At 47.5% G+C, this 22229-nt stretch overlaps 1 protein-coding gene across 1 annotated transcript in view; it reads right to left on the reverse strand.

Moving 5' to 3' along the window:
- RAB3GAP2 (RAB3 GTPase activating non-catalytic protein subunit 2) overlaps positions 1–13158 on the reverse strand; it is a 113127-nt gene extending 99969 nt beyond the window's left edge. The window contains exon 1 of the mRNA XM_077485788.1: positions 12980–13158. Coding sequence (XP_077341914.1) covers positions 12980–13079 — 100 coding nt within the window. The 5' untranslated portion in view covers positions 13080–13158. The remainder of the gene's footprint in view (positions 1–12979) is intronic.
- Positions 13159–22229: the final 9071 nt, after the last annotated feature.

The following is a 22229-nucleotide window of genomic DNA, read 5'->3' on the forward strand; positions in this document are numbered from 1 at the left end:
TGGAAAACGTCCTAATACAGACACAAAATATACACTGGCGAGTACTAATTCCTCTACGTTAGACTAAGGCCCCTTTCACACTGTTCAGGTCCGCCTGCCAGTTTTGACGGCGGACCTGAACAGGCGCTCCATGCTGGTCTATGGAGCGACGGATGTCAGCGGTGACACGTCCGCTGACATCCGACCCGGTACGATCCGCCAAAAGCAGACAGATGGCCCTACATCCGGATCCGTCGCTGGTGGATCGGATTGGGTGAGATCTGATGAAAAAAAGACATGCTGTCTTTTCATCCGATCTCTACATAGAAACCGGCGGCGCTCAACAAGCCCCTCCCCGCTCAGTGAGCAGAGAGGGACCTATCATCTGCCGGCTCAGCATAGATCAACGGAGAGATCTCCCGCTGAGCTGGCGGACAGAGGCGGACTCCGAGGCAGCAGATCTTCCTCATGGGAATGAGGCTTAAAGTTTGTCCACAATAAGTTGTATGAAGAAGAACATCCAATGTTATTGTGACAGAACCGCTTGGCACCCCAATTAGGTACTTCTGCCAAACAGTGCCTCCTGCCCTCCAAACTGTTCCAGCAGACCGAGAGCTAATACCAGCCCCGTTACCCCAAGCATCGCACACACACACAATATGTTGGGATAAGAACTTAAAGCGGAGTTCCACCCAAAAATTGAACTTCCGCTGATAGGATTCTCCCTCTTTCCCATCCGGTGTCACATTTGGCACCTTTCAGGGGGGAACATATACCTGTGTAATCCAGGTATTTGCTCACTCTTCCGGCATAGATCACCGCAGGCTCCGTGGTGTTCTATGCCATGTCCGGCCCCTCCTCCACCCCCCCCCCCCCGCTGTTCACACAGGTCCCAGAAGACAGCATGGACCAGTCAGGATGCGCAGCACGACTTGCGCACACACAGTAGGGAACCAGGCTGTGAAGGCACAAGGCTTCACTTCCTGATTTCCTTACCGAAGATAGCGGCGCCTCCACCCGAGAGCAGAGGGACAGATCAGCTTCAGGTGAGGACATCGCGGGCACCCTGGACAGGTAAGTGTCCATATTTTAAAAGTCAGCAGCTGCAGTATTTGTAGCTGCTGACTTTGAAAAAAAAAAAATTCGGCAGAAGTTCACTTTAAAAGAATGACTGTTTATTGAAACTCAAACACATACTTTATACCCCACAGGAGGACAATCCCCTCTTGAGGACATTAGCATGACGATGCAAACTTCAAACACCAAAACAGTCAAATTAAACAGTAAATGAATCAACAAACATATAACATCCCACAATAATTTGGTAACAAGTTAAAGTGGTTACAAGATTAATCCCATCTCCAAGAGATGATCAGACAGAAAAAAAATAGAACAATGGGAAAGACCTACTTAACAATTAAGACAATATAAACACCACCTCAAATTATCCAGCAATAACAATATTCCAGCAGTCTGAAAAGGTGGAATTAAATTTACCTTCAAAGATTTCTTAAGGCAAATGATTGATAAATATTTCTGTCCCAAGTGAAGGAGCTTCTCCAACCCAGTCTGCAGGAGGGCCACCATATTCCCTCCAACCATTAATCTGTACAGGATTATTATTAAACCTTTCCATCCACTCCAGAAGGGATGCTTTAGGCTACGTTTCCACTAGTGCGACTTGCCATCGACTTGGGACTGCAAAGTCGCATGACAAGTCGTACCCCATGATTTCCAATGAGTACCATTCATATCTGTGCGACTACAAGTTGCAGCGACTTCAAAGTAGTCCCTGCACTACTTTGGTCCGATTTTGATGCGAGATACATAGACCTCAAGAATACAAAGGCATTGCTTCAAGTCTCATCAAAATTGTGGCAAAAATCACAAGACTTTTGGGTCGCAATAGTAGAAACCTAGCCTAATTGTCTTTATTCAGATCAGTAATACAAGCCTCGCTCTCAGTGTCCATTAAGTGGTTGTCCATCATTATAGAATGATCTGCTTTCTTCATAAACAGTGGGTAGGAGGCTTGTCCCTAGTCCTCTCCAAAAGCTCTTGTCCTGGTTGGGTCTTTCACAGTTATGTCCACCTAGGCAGTATTCTCTCCAGGGTTGATGCGCTCCAACATTCGGACCGCCAACCTACAACTTCATGCCCACTACCAATATGTGTACTGAGCCCTTTGGACGCATTACTTGGGGAATAATAGGTAGGGGTGGGTCAGGACCACCTACCAAGTGCCCCATCTCCATGGTAAAGTGACGAAGTTGTAGTACACAGCTGTGCTGTCCTTTGCGTTTTTGTGTCACACAGGAGCAGTCTGCAGCCCCCTATTCCCTCCAGAAGTACCTATACAAATATCGGAGCCAATTTTGCATAGACAGGCCCCTTGTGTAACAGTGCCAAAGTTTCCCAAATACGGTAATGCTCACTCATCGAGAAAACCAATGTTGGAGGGGAGAGAATAAGAGGAAGTGGAAGCAGATCAGGAGGGCGTCGGGCTATGGTGGAATGTCACTCTTTGCTAAAGCTTGTTTAGCTTGGAATGATCCACTAATATTTTTCTACAGGTTCACTTTGAGGTGAACCTGTGCTTGGCTATGCATTGCTTGAGCTGTAGCTTACACGGGCTATTGATTCTCTAAGTGACCTCACTGATTGGTGCAGTTCTTTCATATGGATTAAAGTGGATGTAAACCCCTAAATACACCCATTGAAGGGTCTAGCCTCAGGTGATACACAAAGAAACAAATCCTTTTACATAAGTTGTATTTCTTTATCTGCAGTCTTCGCTTCTCTACATCTGTTCAAAGTGCTGAATTTATAAGCTTGTCTGAGGTTCCGAAAAAAAAAAAAAAGGAGGCAGAGAGCTGAAGTTACACACTACAGAGCTCAGTGAGGAGAGCTCCAAGAGCTGATTGGAGGGAAGAGACACACCCCCCACCCATCAGCACACAGGAATAGAGCTGAGGCTGTCAATCCACTGGAGGACCCCCCCTCACCTTTTTTTTCTTGGTGCCAGGAACAATAGTCAGAAGTGATTCATGCTGATAGCAGAGGAACGAAGCAGCAGACAGAAATTACATTTAGACTGTATTCACACCTCAGCATTTTGAAATGAATGGCATCTCAATTGTGCATTCTGCGATTTGTCATTTGCACCTTGCTGCTTTGAAATCGCAGGTAGAATCGCCTGTGATTCAAAACACAGACGTGGGAATGCAGCCTTAGGGCTTTGGACTGATACAATTACACACTTTAGAGGGATATGCTTTTTTCATATTTCATGTCTGAGGTTTACAACCACTTTAAGTCATATGATCCTCCATACCTGGAAGTCATGGGTATTCTCTTTAGCTACTGGTGCTGAACAGTGTGGCAGGGAGCCAAAGAGAAGTAAGATCATGCTGCTTGGGGAGGGGTGGCATAATGAAAAAAAATAAAAATCTTGAATTGGCAAATCACAGGTTTGCTTTTAGAAGGATGAGAGAGTTTACTTCCACCAACACTGGGCAGCACAGTGGTGTAGCATGTAGCACTCTCACCTAGCAGCAATAGGGTTGCTGTTCAAATCCTGACGATGACACCATCTGCCTGGAGTTTGCATGTTCTCCCTGTGCCTGCGTGGGTTTCCTCCGGTTACTCCGGTTTCCTCCCACACGACAAAGACATGCTGGAAGGTTAATCAGATCTTGTCTACAAACTGGCCCTAGTATATGTGTACGTGTTTGTAAGCGTGTCAGGACCCTGCAGGGTAAAGGACTGCGCTATATCAAGATGCAACTCAACTCAGAAAAGACTGAAAACGGTCGTCTTTTGGATACATTGGTCATGTTGTTAATGTGGTTTTTCATCATTTCTATGCAAATTGTTCAACCAGCGCTCAAAATGCAAATATGCTGTTTTTTCTTATTTACATTTTTAAAAAGTACCCTATGCATGTGTGACGTCAGCAAATCATTCTGAAGCATATGGCGCATATTACCATAAAAATAACCATCCCAAGCATTGTTCTAGCGCTAAAAATCACATTGCCTTGAAAAAGCAATTCACCAACATCTTCATTTACTGCCTGCTCTGTGGAGCTGTTCCTGTTCTGCTGACGTCAGGACATTTTCAGAGCGTCGAGGTGTTATAAAGTAATCTCTTGACATCACGTTGACTAATGTTGGCTGAATACGCACGTTCTAATTCTGGGAATGGAGATGAGTCATTCTCAGAGAAGCGTGGAATAACAATGCGGGAAACTGATAGCTTGCCCGCTATGAGCTACAGAAATCTGTAAAAATTGATGGAGAACACAAGCATACCTCACAACACACACATACAATTTAGAAGGCAATTTTTAGGTACAGCTTAGCGCCAATTCACACCTACAAGTGAGAAATCTGTAGATCAGGGCTGGTGAGAAAGGATGGAGAGAAAGAATAGACAACCTGGTCTTATTTCAAGAAAAGATTGGACACAGAATGCTCATCAAGAGGCCGATTTAGGAACGATTTCCCTAAAAGAGAGTCTGCTGATAGCCATAGACACCATGACTACTCTAATCTGAGGACAGCTATATCAGGATGTGATCATTCTACAATTGTGGACATCTTTAGACTTGGTCTTCAGGAATACGCTTAGCCCTTGTACACACGGTCGGACATTTCGACAACCAAATCCGTCGGATTTTGTCCGTCGGATTGTGTCCGAAACTGTTGCATACACACGGTCGGACAAAGTTGTCGAAAAATCCGATCTTTCAGAACGTGATGACGTAATTTAGTTACGATGGGACTACATTCAGGCCAGTAGCCAATAGCTTTGATGTAGAAATTTGATCTGAGCATGCATGGCACTTTGTCCGATCGAAATTCTCTACACATGATGATCGGAGTATGTCCTATCGGACCAGTTTGTCGGAAAATATTTCCAGCAATTTTGAAAATTTGGTCCGACGGATATTCCGACGGAAACAGTCCAATGCATACCACACACAGTCGGATTATCCGACAACATGGTCCGATAGGACACATTCCGATGGATTCTCCGACCGTGTGTACAAGGGCTTACAGTTATGACTCTACAAACAGCTTCATGGCTGTTGGCGCTCTTGTCTGAAAATATTTGTTCATCTAGGGAGAAGGTTTGAACACCTCCAAACAATTGTGAAATTGCATATAATCTGCATATACTACTATAATATAGTCTGTAAGCCACAGATCGGAAAGTGCTGGAAGAAACCTTGTCAAAAGAGAAACATGGAAGGCCCCATGGCCGATTTCTCATTCTGAAATGGCTAGTTTAATGGCTATCAAGTAGCCCCATTTGTTCCAACTTTTTTTTATTTTTTTCAAATACACTGACCCTGAGAAAGTATGCAGATAAAGACTTCTCACTCTGCGAATATTATTCCAAGTCACAACTCAAATAATTTAAGCTAGAAGGTGAGCATACCAGCCTGGCACCAAAACAGCATTTTCAGAAGGAGGTCAGCAATAGTAACCTTTAGGTTTCTCATGAGAAACAGTGCTGATAACCCTACTAGCACATGCCAGAAGGTTCTGGCACACATTGGCAGTGTTGAATGCTGGCCCCAACCATCTGGTCCCCAGAATGTTACTATTGGCCAATGAGGGAAAGGGGAGCAGAACCAACAATTGGCACTAAAATAAAATTTTTGAAAAATTGCCAGATGCAGTAGCCATCCATGTTCAGGCAGCCAGACTGCATGCATATCTAACTGTATGTGCCTACATTGTAGCTGATCATTATCAGTTGGGTACTTGCAGGTCTAGTTAAACCACCTGCTGCCTGCCCACCTGTCAAATGATGGAGGGACACCGCGGCTCTTGTTCTGGGTGGACGTCATATGACTGCACACCCAAATGGCCGCTCCCGCTGAAGCTGCTCTTTAACTATGTGATCAGCTGTGTCCAATCACAGCCGGTTACATGTAAATACAAGAAGTGCTGGTAATTGCCTCTCATCGCCTCACACTGACAGAGTATGCGGGCGAAGACAGCTGATCAGCGGCATCTCCTTGAAGGGGAGAACAGGGCATGTAATCAGGGCACTGGTCATCAATGCCCTAATTACAGTAAAGCCCCAGTAGCGCCACCAATCAATGCCCATGAGTGCCACCAATCAATGCCCATTACTTGTGCCAGTCAGTGCTGCCCATCAGTGGTGCCCATCAGTGCTGCTTATCCATGCTGCCTATCAGTGCCACCTCATCAGTATCACCTAATCAGTGCCCATGAGTACCCCCTCCTCAGCGCACATCAGTGGAGAAAAAATTACTTATTTACAAAATGTACTGACAGAAACAAATAATTTTTTTTTTCTTTTCAATATTTTCTGTCTTTTTTATTTTTTTGTAAAAAATAAAATAAAAAAACCCAGCAGTGATTAAATGTAAAAAAAAGAAAGCTTGGTTTGTGTGAAGAAAACTATTAAAAATGTATTTGGGTACAGTGTTGCACGACTGTGCAATTGTCATTCAAAGTGCGACAGCGCTGAAAGCTGAAAAATGGCCTGGGCAGGAAAGGGGAGAAAGTGCCCGGTATTGTGGTGGTTAAAGCTGAAGGGCAACCAAAATCATAAACAGAAAAATCAGCATAACAATCAAAACTTATGCCCTGTACACACGGTCGGAAATTCCGATGGAAAAGGTCCGATCGGATTATATTGTCGGAAAATCCGATCGTTTGTGAGCTCTATTGGACTTTTTCCGTCTGAAATTCCGATGAAAAAAAATTTGAGAGCTGGATCTAAAATTTTCCGACAAAAAAATCAGATCAGACTTTTTCCAATCGTTTGTAGAGAATTCCGATCGGACAAAGTGCCACGCATGCTCAGATCAAATTACGAGACGAAAGCTGTTGGCTACTAGCCTCTACGGAGACCCGTCGTATGGAAATAAAGAAACCACGTTCCGAACAATCGGATTTTCCGACAACTTTGTCCGATCGTGTGTATGCAACACAAGTTTCGGGCAAAATCCATCGGAAAAAATCAGACAGATTTTGTGGCTGGAAGGTCCGACCGTGTGTACAAGCCATTACAGTCAGTAGGATGTGTCTTTTTTCCGATTCCTCTTCTTCCGTTCTACACTCACCCAAGTCTGCCATCTAAGTCTCGCACTGTTGCTGTTTCTGGGGGGGGGGGGGGGGTCACTGGTCCCCTGCCATCTCCATCCAATGAAGTCCTCCTCATCTGGATCTTGAGAAAACACCTCTGCAGCCTATCCAATAAGAAGTGTCCATGACAGGCAGCAACTGATGTGGACAACTGAAGTAGGGGCTGGATTGGCTATTTTTTTTATTCATTTTGTAATCAGTTAGAATGAGTCTTTAAAGCATAGGGAGTTTGGAATAGCGATTTCTGCCCCCAATTCCAAATCACAGCAAATCCCAGCAAAATGGACAAACGTGGCACCTTGTCAAGCGACAAACCGTTAGAGAATCGCAGCAAACTGCAAGTGCAAAATTGCTCCAGGTTTAGGGCCAAAATTTGCTTCTTTGCAGCGACAATCACTTTAATGGGCTGCCCTATGCATGACATGCGTTTCCACATGAGAATCGCAAAATCATTAGCAAGAATACAAGCTCTCAAGACAAAAAAACTTTCCTTTTTTTGTTCTGGACAGAGTGGAGAGGGATTAGGACACCTGGCAGGTTTTTATTGCTGTCTATGTCCCTCCGTTAGGGAATTTCACTCCTCTATTCATTCTGTTTACTATGACCACTTAAAGTGAAAGTTGTCCCCAAAGTGAAAATACACTTTAAAGAGGACCTCTAGTCATTTTTTTTACTTTCCATCATTACCATATTAAATCTTCTTGTTATTTTAACTATTTTAAAAACATTTTTTTTCTGCCAGTAAATACCTTATACAGCCCACTTCCTGTTTATTGTCTGGTAAAAAGCCTAGGCTTATGACATCATACACAGCTCTCTTTCTCACTCTCTGAGAGTTTGACAGGAAGTGAGGGGGGATGAGTCATAAGAGGGCCAATGAGAGCCACAGGGCTGGAGTTGTGTGTCTGTGAAAATCCAGGAAGTGAACAGGCAGCAGCTTCAGCTGCCCACAGTTAAAATGGATGCAGCGAGACTCAGTGGCAGAGAGGGAGATTTCTGCAGCATATTTGGCAAGTACAGAATCACAGGATATATAAAATAATATGCAAAGTGGTTGGAGGGAAGCTTCAGAATGGCAAAGATGTTTTATTACAAATTATGTGAGCAGACTGCAGTTCTTCTTTAATACAAGAGCATCTAGATAACGGTTTCCTATGTGCCCTGTTCACACTATACAGTATATGCATGGTGGTGTGCGCTGTGTAAAACATGCAGAATATGTACATTTTTACAGTGTGTCACAACATGCAGCACTGCATAGAGGTGAATGAAGAGACATTTTATTACAACATGCGTTGTAACATGCAAGTGGTTGCATGTGAATGGAGCATCCGACCAGCTCAGGATGCAGATGGTTTGCTTCCAGGGATGGCAGTTCTGGCTGCACACAGACTGGCTTCAACTAAGCGGCCAGTTTGCATGTGGCCTTAGCCCAGAGTTCTGCTGCGTCCACAGGTGGCATTTAGTGGCATCTGCAGTACAGCCGCCTGTAGTCACCCATGTGAATGTAGCCCTAAAAAGTGTCTTGAGCAATACAAGCCTACAAAGTATGACAGAGCCAGGTTCCATCTCATTCATTATTAAATGGGTCACTGATACAAAGCGATGTTCCAGCCGATAGAAGGTTCTGGCACTCTGGTACCACGATCCTGAGGAGCAGAGCCATTGAACTGACAGGTGCAGTGCTACGGTATGTGATTCTGGCTTGTAACGTTTTATTCAAGGTCTGGAAATGTCATGGTATACATATATACAAGAAGAATAACATGGGGCTTAGTCGGTGCTAATAAACAATACAAACTATAAGTAAGTCTAATATAAAGTGCAATATTCAAGGAAAAAAATCTTCATAAAAAAAGTGTGCAAATATGCAATAACTTCGAAATAAATAACTTTCATGGGAATGTGCAAATATTCTTCAAAAATAAAGTGCAAAATGCGCCAAAGTCATAATTAGTGCAAAAATAGTGTCCAATCATAAAATTTGGATAAACAGTTCATGAATTAAAGTGGAGGGCCACCATGAAAATTTTTTAAAAAAGCATTAATATTTTTTTTTTTAAATAAAAAAATTTCATGAAAAAAGGTTTAACTTTCCAGAAACCCCTGTTGCTAAGCAGTCGTCCTAATCTGCTGCTTCCTACTCCGTGGTGATCTTCAGTCTTCTCTCCTCCTCGCGTTCTCTTCTGGGGAATGGGGCGCGCTGTGTTCTGGGAAATGTGTGGGTCCCAGAACACAGCGCGCCCCATTCACAAAGCGCCGTGTGACTCGTGCATGCGCAGTAGGAAACCGGCAGTGAAGCCGTTAGGCTCCACTGCCTGTTTCCCTTAGTGAGGATGGCGGCGCCAGGACACGATATGAGGAACGTATGAGCCTTGGGGGGCCGGCATCGCGGGCGCCTTGGACAGGTAAGTGTCCTTATTAAAAGTCAGCAGCTAGTGTTTGTAGCTGCTGACTTTAAAAAAATACAAATAATTCCGCTGGAACACCCCTTTAATGTGCGTGTGCAAAAAACAAAGAAATCCAAGTGTTTCCACCATCCGCTGTGCGCTAATAGTTTTCTCCAGCCTCTCACCTCATACGGAGACCCCTACAGGTTAAGTCAAGCCTCTAGGTGGATGGAGTACTGATTCCACAGCGATCGATTCATTTCCAGAGGTATGGACTGCGCACCAGTGCACAAAGCAAGGTCCATAAAGACATGGATGGGTGAGTTTGGGGTGGAGGAACTTGACTGGCCTGCACAGAGTCCTGACCGCAACCTGACAGAACACCTTTAGGATGAATTAGAGCGGAGACTGCGAGCCAGGCCTTCTTGTCCAACATCAGTGCCTGACCTCACAAATATGCTTCTGGAAGAATGATCAAACATTCCCATAGACACACTTCTAAAGCTTGTAGACAGCCTTCCCAGAAGAGTTGAAGCTGTTATAGCTGCAAAGGGTGGGCCAACTCAATATTGAACCCTAGGGACTAAGACTGGGATGACATTAAAGTTCATGTGCGTGTAAAAGTTATATAGTGTATAGTTATATACCAACTCAATACAGACCATATTAATAATACTATGGCATATATCATTCACTATAAAGCATGAAGAGATGCAGTACTGGGGATAAGAGCCGATAAGCCAGCAGCACAGGCCAGATTTATGATGGAAGGACAAAGCATACAACACACTGTCACTGTACATACACTGGGAGGGACTATAGTGTAGGACGGTGATTCTCAACCAGGGTTCCTCCAGAGGTTGCTAGGGGTTCCTTCAACATTTCTGCCTCTCAGATAAGTTTCCACTGATACCATTGAACTTTTTAGCTATCTGTAAGGAGGTAATTCTTCCCAATGACCACAAGTGTAAGGACCATTCCTCCCACTGACCATCACACTAATGTATCATGAGTTGTAGATTTCTCATTTTGTAGCAGGGGTTCCCTGAGACCAGAGAACTATTTCAAGGGTTCCTCTGTGTTGAAAAGGTTGAGAAAGGCTGGTGTAGGACAATATAAAGAGAGATCAGAACAATGTATATGGTGTTGGATCTGTATGGAGGATATTGTACAGAACAAAGTATGAAGTGCTCCAGTGTAGAGTATATGGAGGGGCAGCTCCCTGTCTGTATATAGTGGCTGGTTGTAGAGTATATGGTAGGACAGAGTACACACTGGGAAATGTATACAGAAGGGTATATAGTAGAGTCACGGAGACTATGGAAGATACATGAAGCAATACAGAATATATCATGTACAACACAGTAGAGCAGTGTGGAAACACTATGTTACTGAAATACACATACTGAGTGGCACAGTGTATACAAGGTGCAGCCGATGTACAGCGCAGTGTATGCAGGGTGCAGCCGATGTACAGCGCAGTGTATGCAGGGTGCAGCCGATGTACAGCGCAGTGTATGCAGGGTGCAGCCGATGTACAGCGCAGTGTATGCAGGGTGCAGCCGATGTACAGCGCAGTGTATGCAGGGTGCAGCCGATGTACAGCGCAGTGTATACGGGGTGCAGCCGATGTAGAGCGCAGTGTATGCGGGGTGCAGCCGATGTACAGCGCAGTGTATACGGGGTGCAGCCGATGTACAGCGCAGTGTATACGGGGTGCAGCCGATGTAGAGCGCAGTGTATACGGGGTGCAGCCGATGTACAGCGCAGTGTATACGGGGTGCAGCCGATGTAGAGCGCAGTGTATACGGAGTGCAGCCGATGTAGAGCGCAGTGTATACGGAGTGCAGCCGATGTAGAGCGCAGTGTATACGGAGTGCAGCCGATGTACAGCGCAGTGTATACGGGGTGCAGCCGATGTAGAGCGCAGTGTATACGGAGTGCAGCCGATGTACAGCGCAGTGTATACGGGGTGCAGCCGATGTAGAGCGCAGTGTATACGGAGTGCAGCCGATGTAGAGCGCAGTGTATACGGGGTGCAGCCGATGTACAGCGCAGGGTGCAGCCGATGTAGAGCGCAGTGTATACGGGGCGCAGCCGATGTAGAGCACAGTGTATACGGGGCGCAGCCGATGTAGAGCACAGTGTATACGGGGAGCAGCCGATGTAGAGCACAGTGTATACGGGGCGCAGCCGATGTACAGCACAGTGTATACGGGGCGCAGCCGATGTACAGCACAGTGTATACGGGGCGCAGCCAAAGTACAGCACAGTGTATACGGGGCGCAGCAGATGTACAGCACAGTGTATACGGGGCGCAGCAGATGTACAGCACAGTGTATACGGGGCGCAGCAGATGTACAGCACAGTGTATACGGGGCGCAGCAGATGTACAGCACAGTGTATACGGGGCGCAGCAGATGTACAGCACAGTGTATACGGGGCGCAGCAGATGTACAGCACAGTGTATACGGGGCGCAGCAGATGTACAGCACAGTGTATACGGGGCGCAGCAGATGTACAGCACAGTGTATACGGGGCGCAGCAGATGTACAGCACAGTGTATACGGGGCGCAGCAGATGTACAGCACAGTGTATACGGGGCGCAGCAGATGTACAGCACAGTGTATACGGCGCGCAGCAGATGTACAGCACAGTGTATACGGCGCGCAGCAGATGTACAGCACAGTGTATACGGCGCGCAGCAGATGTACAGCACAGTGTATACGGCGCGCAGCAGATGTACAGCACAGTGTATACGGCGCGCAGCAGATGTACAGCACAGTGTATACGGAGCGCAGCAGATGTACAGCACAGTGTATACGGAGCGCAGCAGATGTACAGCACAGTGTATACGGAGCGCAGCAGATGTACAGCACAGTGTATACGGAGCGCAGCAGATGTACAGCACAGTGTATACGGAGCGCAGCAGATGTACAGCACAGTGTATACGGAGCGCAGCAGATGTACAGCACAGTGTATACGGAGCGCAGCAGATGTACAGCACAGTGTATACGGAGCGCAGCAGATGTACAGCACAGTGTATACGGAGCGCAGCAGATGTACAGCACAGTGTATACGGAGCGCAGCAGATGTACAGCACAGTGTATACGGAGCGCAGCAGATGTACAGCACAGTGTATACGGAGCGCAGCAGATGTACAGCACAGTGTATACGGAGTGCAGCAGATGTACAGCACAGTGTATACGGAGTGCAGCAGATGTTCAGCACAGTGTATACAGGGTGCAGCAGATGTACAGCACAGTGTATATGGAGTGCAGCAGATGTACAGCACAGTGTATATGGAGTGTCTCAGATGTACAGCACAGTGTATACAGGGAGCAGAAGATGTACAGCACAGTGTATACAGGGAGCAGAAGATGTACAGCACAGTGTATACAGGGTGCAGCAGATGTACAGCACAGTGTATATGGAGCGCAGCAGATGTACAGCCCCCACCCCCTGTCAGTGAGCACTCACCAGTGGTGTTCCTCTTCTCCTCCCTGAGTTGGGGGAACAGGAAGTCACGGACCGGGATGAGGTCCTGGAAGCGGCAGAACTCCAGCAGGGTACAGGCCATTCTTCGGGCTCCTGTCACCCTCCAGCTGCCGAACTGCAAACCCGGAACTACGTCATCCTGGTGAGTTGTCAGAGAGAGCGGAGGAAGGTGCTGCGCATGCGCCTTCACCAAACCTGCGTCCCCTGCCCAGCCCGAGGCTTCCCTATTACCATGGCGACTGAAAAGGTCACATGATGACTGAGAGCGAACTCCTGCAACCATCTTTGTTCCTGGAAAGCCCAGTCTGTGTGCATTGCAGTTTACTGGAACAACTTACAATAGATTTGTGTCTATTCACTGATTTATTTTTGATCAGGATTACAGCATATCACAGCAAAACTAGACTCTTCCTGGTACCTCAAATGTCCCTGGAAGTTGTTCTAGGAAGATGCCCACCATGCAAACGTATCTTATTTGAAAATGTATGGCGTCAGACCCGCTCTTATGTCATGCGAGAGGAAGAAAAGGTCACTGAAAGTCTTTAAATAAATATTTTCCCAGCCTGAGCCCATTGGGCCTGATTTACTATTAGATATTATTGTATGATGGCACATTGTTAGAAACATAGAAAAATTACAGCAGAAAAAAGACAGAGTAGTCCATCAAATCTACCCGTTTTTTTTTTTCGATAACTTTTAGCCTGACAGTAGATCTATGTTTGTCCCAAGCATGTTTGAAGCCATTTACTGTTGACTGTCTCACTACCTCTGCTGGTTGTTTATTCCAAGCATCAACTACCCTTTCCGTAAAATAATACTTTCTATGATTAGTTTTGAACTTTCCTCCAGTTAGTTTGAGGTCGCCGTGTTCTTGATTTTGAGTTCATATTGAAAATCCTTCTCTACGGAACCTTATGCACCCCCTAGATGTATTTGAGGCTGGGTTCACACCTATGCGAATTGGATGAGGGGAACTCGCATCCAATTGGCAATAGCAGGAGATTTTGACCGGCTCTCTGTGGAGCCGGTTCACATATCTCCGTTGCGGCTCTGGTGGGAATTTGCAAAGGGGTCCTGTGCGTCTTTTGGTCCATTTAAGGTCCGAATTCAGCCCAAAAAAAAAAGACTGTAATCGTCGGACCTGAAACAGTGAACGGAGACACACTGGACCCCTGCTGTGAGACGCATGCAGTGATAGTGTGACCCCGGCCTAAAGGTTTCATTCATGTCTCCCCTCCCCTTCCCATTCTTTCCTGCAAACTGAACATATTAAAACATAACTTTATCCATAGCAACCTGATAAAAAATTATGTTCTTTAGCAGGGAATATACATTCCACATTAATAATTATTGTACCAAAATTCGTATGTGCTCTAAATTGCCTGCATTGCTCCTGTTTCTCCTTGCTGGAGGCCACCATTTTGCTGAAGCCCAGAGCCCCCTGAAGAGCAGTAAAAAGCGCAACTAAACCCCTCAATTTAAAGGTTTTCAAAAACAGTTACATTAATGGAATGCCGGGATTGCCAACTGTCACATTTGCTTATGTCCACAACCAAACCGTCAAACCATCAAAAGGCTGGTGTCATAACTGACCACATGTGCAGCACCATGGCAGCTGAAGATCAAACAGAAGCATCTTCTGAGGCTGTAATAGGGTTTAAAGAGGAAGTAAACCCTGAAGGGTTTACTTCCTCTTTGTCTCCCTGCAAAGGTAAAGCATAATGGGCTACTATGCATCGCATAGTAGCCCATTATGCGTCACTTACCTGACACAGGAGCCAGCGATGTCACCGCTGTCCCCTGTAGCGCGGAGTGTCCATCTTCTTCCGGGTATCGCTGCTTTGGAACTGTGAGTGGCCGGAGCAGCGATTATGTCACTCCCACTCATGCACACGGGAGCCGCCACTAACACCATATCGCCGTTAGCAGCGGCATGCTCAGTGCACCTGCGCTCCACTGTCTGCCATAGACAGCGGTGCCTGTCTTTTTGAAAATATCTCCTAAACCTTGTAGGTTTAGGAGATATTTCATGGACCTACAGGTAAGCCTTTATCTAGGCTTACCTGTAGGTCAAAGTGGTCTGCAAGGGTTTACAACCACTTTAATATCCACTTCAACCCCTTCACAACTGCACTATAGCCAAATGATGGCTGCAGCACAGTCACACATTTCCGGGAGGGCATCTATTGATGTTGTCTCATGATTGCGATTCCCGTGCGCCCCCTTGCGGAGCACATCGGGAGCGCTCTGAGATCGCTGTGTTCTCCAGACACAGCTGATCATAGATCGGGGTAAAGAGCCAATCACAGTAGCTCTTTACCATGTGACCAGCTGTGTCTAATCACAGCTGATCACACTGTAAACAGGATTTGCTGGTATCATCAGTCTTCTCCGTACGCTGACAGCGTGGGAGGAGAGAAGAGCCGGTAACCCGCCAGTGTGAAAGGGGACATCTACACTAATAATCAGGGCACTGATCATCAGTAGGGATGAGCCAAACAACCCCAGGTTCGGTTCGCACCAGAACTTTTCGAACGGACCCCAAATTCGTACGAACTTTAGAACCCCATTGAAGTCTATGGGACTCGAACGTTCGAAATTAAAAGTGCTAATATGCAAGATACTGTCCTAAAAAGGGTTTGGGGACCTGGCTCCTGCCCCAGGGGACATGGGTCAATGCCTAAAAGGATTTTAGAAATGGCCGTTTTGGCGGGAGCACTGATTTTAATGACGATTAAAGTGAAAAAAAAGTGAAATATTCCTTTAAATATGGTGCCTGGGGGGTGTCTGTAGTATGCCTGTGAAGTGCCACGTGTTTCCCGTGTTTAGAACAGTCCCTGCACAAAATGACATTAAACGGAAATAACATCATTTAAAACTGCTTGCGGTTTTAATGTTATATCTGGTTCCTGCAATATGGTTGAAAATCATTGAGAAAAATGGCATGGGTAGCCCTCCCTGCCCATTACCAGCCCCTTTGGGTCTTGTACGCATATTAAGGGGAACCCCGTACCCATATTAAAAAAAGGAAATGCGTGTGGCCCCCAGGCCCTATATACTCAGAACAGCAGTATACAGGCAGTGCAAACAAGACAGGGACTGTGTAGGTTTGTTGTGTTAAGTTGAATCTGATTGTAATTTTCAACTGGTACATTTTTAAAGTGTAGCTCCAGTCAAAAAAACTATTTTTAAGCTTTTTGGAAAACATAGGGAAGGGTTATCACCCCTGTATAATTTGTTTTGTCGTCCATCTTTTTTCATTTCACTTGCTGTTGTCTCCTTCCGTTTGCAAGTAGGAGATGTTTGTAAGTTGGATGTTTGAAAGTAGGGGCCTGCCCTATATGCTCTGCAGAAATGGCGGAACAAGGTGTTGGTTTTGCCACAACATTGTAAGCCCTCAAAGTGACTCTTGGTGGGCACTGGAGCGCCCTGCTGTGAACGATTATATCAAGAATTGTAATTACATGCCATTGTTGAACAGTGGTAGAAAAATTGACCTTTGGTGGTTGTGGTGCTGGTGCCACAACACTATAAGTCCTCACAGTTACTCTGGGTGGGCACAGGAACGGGCCCTCCTGTGAAATATTATATCAAGAATTGTAATTACATGTCCCTGTTAAACAGGGGCAGAAAAATTATTGCAGGAATTAGCCCTGCTGCAAAGCATTGCATCAAAAATTGTACTTAAACGCCCCTGTTAAACAGGGGCAGAAAAATTGGGCCTTAGGCACTAGTGCTGGTGCCACCACACTGCAACCTCTCCCATATACTCTAGTTTTATTGCAGGAATTAGCCCTGCTGCAAAGCATTGCATCAAAAATTGTAATTAAACGCCCCTGTTAAACAGGGGCAGAAAAATTGGGCCTTAGGCACTGGTGCTGGTGCCACTACACTGCAACCTCTCCCATATACTCTAGTTTTTTTGCAGGAATTAGCCCTGCTGCAAAGCATTGCATCAAAAATTGTACTTAAACGCCCCTGTTAAACAGGGGCAGAAAAATTGGGCCTTAGGCACTGGTGCTGGTGCCACCACACTGCAACCTCTCCCATATACTCTAGTTTTATTGCAGGAATTAGCCCTGCTGCAAAGCATTGCATCAAAAATTGTACTTAAACGCCCCTGTTAAACAGGGGCAAAAAAATTGGGCCTTAGGCACTGGTGCTGGTGCCACCACACTGCAACCTCTCCCATATACTTTAGTTTTATTGCAGGAATTAGCCCTGCTGCAAAGCATTGCATCAAAAATTGTAATTAAACGCCCCTGTTAAACAGGGGCAGAAAAATTGGGCTGATGGCATCACCCAGAACCAGAAATGTTCTTCCAACATAGCGGAGGAGGAAGAGGATAGACAATCAACATAACAGGACAGTCACTCAGCATCAGCATAGGCAGTCTTGAAGGGATGTGATATTTCAAAAAAGATTCATCTTGATGAAGGTCAATTGATCAACTGATTTGGTGGACAGGCGCACCCTGTGATCGGTAACAAAGCCACCAGCAGCACTGAAGGTGCGTTCCGAAAGAACGCTGGATGCAGGACAGACCAGTAGCTCAATTGCATACTGTGCAAGCTCTGGCCAGTGATCCATCCTCAAGACCCAGTAAGCCAGAGGATTTTCGGTGGGAAAGGTCTCCAAGTCTGACCTTGCCCCTAGGTATTCCTGCACCATGTAAATCAGACGCTGGCGATGGTTGCTGGAACCGATCATACCTTGGTGCTGCGGACTAAAAAATTGTCTGAAAGCATCAGTCAGACGGCCACCTTCTCCACCGCTCCTTCTGACCGATGCCTCAGCAACACGTTGTCCAGGACCAGGAGTTTGTAACCTCCCAGTCTCTGGGAACACACTCCCTCTGCGATGGCAAGATAAGGTCGGCAACCTTACCCTTGTACCGTGGATCAAGGAGAGTGGCCAGCCAGTAATGGTCCATCTCCTTGATCTGAAGAATACGAGGATCCTTCCGCAGGCTTTGCAGGATCAGGGAGGCCATGCAGCGTAGGTTAGCTGAGGCAATCGGTCCGGAGTCCTCTTGGTCACTAAGGGCAACATGATCCGCAGCTACCTCCTCCCAGCCACGTACAAGTCCACGTGTTTCTTGGGACTGTAAATCATCCCTACAAGACTGCTGCTGCTGATGCTGAGTGCCAGCCTCCACCTCCATGCTGACACAATCATCCTCCTCCTCCTCTTCCTCCTCCTCATCCTCTTCCTTTGTGATGGGTGGCACAGCAGGAACACTGTCTGGATAAAGGGGGCCTTGAGAGGCAAGGAAGTCTTCCTCTTCCTGCCTCTGTTCTGCCTCAAGTGCCCTGTCCATTATTCCACGCAGCGTATGCTCCAAGAGGTGGACAAGAGGTACAGTGTCACTGATGCATGCACTGTCACTGCTCACCATCCTTGTGGCCTCCTCAAACGGTGACAGGACAGTGCATGCATCCCTGATCATGCCCCACTGGCATGGTGAGAAAAAACCGAGCTCCCCTGACCCTGTCCTGGTGCCGTAGTCGCACAGGTACTCATTGATGGCCCTCTGCTGCGTGTGCAGCCGCTGCAGCATGGCCAACGTTGAGTTCCACCTGGTGGGCATGTCACATATAAGGCGGTTCTTGGGCAGGTTCAACTCCATTTGGAGCTCAGCCAGCCGAGCACAGGCATTAAATGATCGGCGGAAATGCACACAGACTTTCCTGGCCTGCTTCAGGACATCCTGTAAGCCGGGGTACCTGCCCAAGAACCGCTGCACCACCAGTTTAAGGACGTGAGCTACACAGGGCACATGGGTCAGTTGTCCCTGGCGGAGGGCGGAGAGGAGGTTGGTGTCATTGTCACAAACCACCATTCCTGGCTTAAGCTGGCGTGGCGTCAACCACCTCTCGGCCTGCCCCTGCAGAGCTGACAAAACATCCGCCCCAGTGTGGCTCCTGTCCCCCAAACAAACCAGCGCAAGCACGGCATGGCATCGTTTTGCCTGCGAACTTGCGTAGCCCCTGGAACGCCTACGGAGCACCGCTGGTTCTGAGGACAGAACACTGGAAGAGGCCATGGAGGAAGAAGAAGAGGAGGGGGTGGAGGAGAGAGGTGTGTCACAACCAATAGTAGCATTTTGGAGGCGTGGTGGCGGAACAACCTCCAACACTACTGCACCTTGTCCTGCATCCTTCCCAGCTGCTAGAAGAGTGACCCAATGTGCCGTGAAAGACAGGTAACGTCCCTGTCCATGCCTGCTGGACCATGAGTCAGCGGTAATATGCACCTTACCGCTGACCGCCCTGTCCAGCAAGGCAAGGACATTGCCTTCCACATGCCGGTAGAGAGCCGGAATTGCCTTCCGTGAGAAAAAGTGGCGTTTGGGGACCTGCCACTGAGGAACCGCACATTGTACAAACTCACGGAAGGGGGCCGAGTCTACCAACTGAAAAGGCAGCAGTTGAAGTGCTAGCAATTTAGCCAAGCTAGCATTCAACCGCTGGGCATGTGGATGGCTGGGAGTGAACTTCTTTCGCCAGTCCAGCAGCTGGGGCAGGGACATTTGCCTGCTATAATCGGACGTGGGTGTACTGCTAGCAGAGTGCCCGGAAGCACTTGGCTGTGACACACCTAATTCTACACCTTCATTCCTCTCAGAGCAGGTTTCAGAGAGGACTGAGGGTCTAGTGGGGTTGGAGATGCCAGCTGATGAGGAGCAAGGAGAGGTCCCCTTTGTTCTTTGGTGTGGGTCTTTGAGGTACGCTTGCCAACGAGCTGCATGGCAGGTCAACATATGTCTGGTCAAGCATGTGGTGCCCAAGCGGCTGATGTTTTGGCCACGCGAGATACGCTTGAGACATATGTTGCAAATAGCAGCGGTGCGATCTGATGCACTCGTCTCAAAAAAGGCCTACACCAAAGAACTTTTAGAATAACGCGCAGAGGCAGCGCCCTGCACAGGCGGAGCTCTGCGGTGTGATTCTGTCGGTGTGCTGCCCCTAAGCTGGCCCCCGGAGGGCATCCTGCCTCACTGGATGTGTGCCTCCTCCTCCTCCTCCTCCTCCTCTCTCCTTCCAGGCACCCACGTGGAGTCAGTGCCCTCATCATCCCCTCCCTCTTCATCGCTGTAGCAAACCTGGCAATATGCTGCAGCTTGTGGAACATGACTGCCAGATTGCTGTCCTTTTTGAGCATCCCCTCTCTCTGCATTCACGCTACTGCCTTCCTCTAGCTGAGTGTCATCATCAGAGCCTACAAAACACTGGGCATCCTCCTGGAGCATGTACCCAACACTGTGCTCAAAGAGTTCAGGAGACTCCTCAGGAGGACGTGGTGGGTCTAGGGAAGGAGTCACTGATGATGACATTGAGAGGAGGGAAGACGATGCGTTGGCAGCTGCTTTGCTAGTACCCTGAGACTGGGTGAGAGAGGATGAGGAGGATGAAGAGGGCTTGGTCATCCACTCTACCAAGTCGTTGCGGTTCAACATGTCCAGCTGCCGAAAAGAAGGACAAGCGTGTCCCATGGCCACGTGCTGATGACAATGCACCGTGTCCACGACCAGCACTGTTGTCTCTAGACACAGAGCCTGCTTCCCCTCTTTTATCGGCTCGCACCTGTCTGCCTCTCCTTGCTGGCCTTCCAGACATGGTAATGGCCTGAAGGGAGTTGGGTAAAACAGCAGTTGGGTAGTGTATATTGTGCTGGAGGCACACAACACCCACTAACTCCTGCAGATGCCTTTATTATAGAACACCAGAGATAAAGGGGTATATACAGATGTATACTGTGCTGTGCTGGAGGCACACACATCTTCCAATAACTCCTGAATAGTGATGGACGAACTTCCGACGGGACGTTTCGCGAACGCGAAATGCGAACGGACCCAAACGTTCGCGAAACCGAACGTTCGCCGCGGGCCCCATTGACTTCAATGGGAGGCGAACTTTGCAAACCTTCATGTCGAATTTGCGGCCACGTGGTAATTATTAGGGGGTAAAACGTAGTCCCACCATCTGGACAATGACATAATACATGTATGAGGTGAATTTGGGATCGATAACTACAAGCATTTTTATTTTATTTGGGAAATTGTTCTAACAATTCAGGACTATGGAGCTAATGAAGGCAATGGAGGAGAGGGAAGGTCAGGGACCAGGGTAGGCAAAGAAGAGGGTGCAGGAGATGATCACCAGCAGCGTGACATACCGGAATGACACATGCACCGTGATAGAGGCATCTGACAGCAGCACCGTAATACAGAGCACTGACAGCAGCACCGTGACATACAGCGCTGACAGCAGCACCGTGACATACAGCGCTGACAGCAGCACCGTGACATACAGCGCTGACAGCAGCACCGTGACATACAGCGCTGACAGCAGCACCGTGACATACAGCGCTGACAGCAGCACCGTGACATACAGCGCTGACAGCAGCACCGTGACATACAGCGCTGACAGCAGCACCGTGACATACAGCGCTGACAGCAGCACCGTGACATACAGCGCTGACAGCAGCACCGTGACATACAGCGCTGACAGCAGCACCGTGACATACAGCGCTGACAGCAGCACCGTGACATACAGCACTGACAGCAGCACCGTAAGCAGCCCCAGGAGGAAGTCAGCACAGCACAGGGATGGTGTGATCCCCTCATAATAAGAACCCCCAGGAGGAAGTCAGCACAGCACAGGGATAGTGTGATCCCTTCATAATAAGAACCCCCAGGAGGAAGTCAGCACAGCACAGGGATATCATAAGCAGCCCCAGTAGAAATATGACACCGCTCAACCTCTTCAAAGAGGAGGGTAGGGGCATATAGTACGGTGTGCTTTTTTGGGTCAAGGAAGTGAGCCAAATGAATTAAGAAGGTCTGTGTGCTTGATTAAAAAAATAGTTTATAGACATATACATGGTCTACTGGTCACATGTGTTGAATTCCTCCGAGATCCATGCCTCATTCATTTTTAGAAATGTGAGGTAGTTAACACTGTGGTGAGCTAGGCGAGTACGCTTATCGGTCACAATCCCCCCTGCTGCGCTGAACGTCCTTTCGGACAGGACACTGGATGAGGGGCAAGCCAACAGTTCGATTGCAAATTGGGCAAGCTCTGGCCAGAGGTCAAGCCTGCCCACCCAGTAGTCTAGGGGTTCATCACTCCTCAGAGCGTCCACATCGGCCGTTAACCCAATGTAGTCGGACACCTGACGGTCTAGGCGTTCCCTGATGCTGGATCCGGATGACACCTGTCGATGGGT

The sequence above is a fragment of the Lithobates pipiens genome, unplaced genomic scaffold (assembly GCF_037356315.1).
Source record: "Lithobates pipiens isolate NorthernLeopardFrog02 unplaced genomic scaffold, aLitPip1_a1.2 Scaffold_18, whole genome shotgun sequence".
Lineage (NCBI taxonomy): Eukaryota > Metazoa > Chordata > Amphibia > Anura > Ranidae > Lithobates > Lithobates pipiens.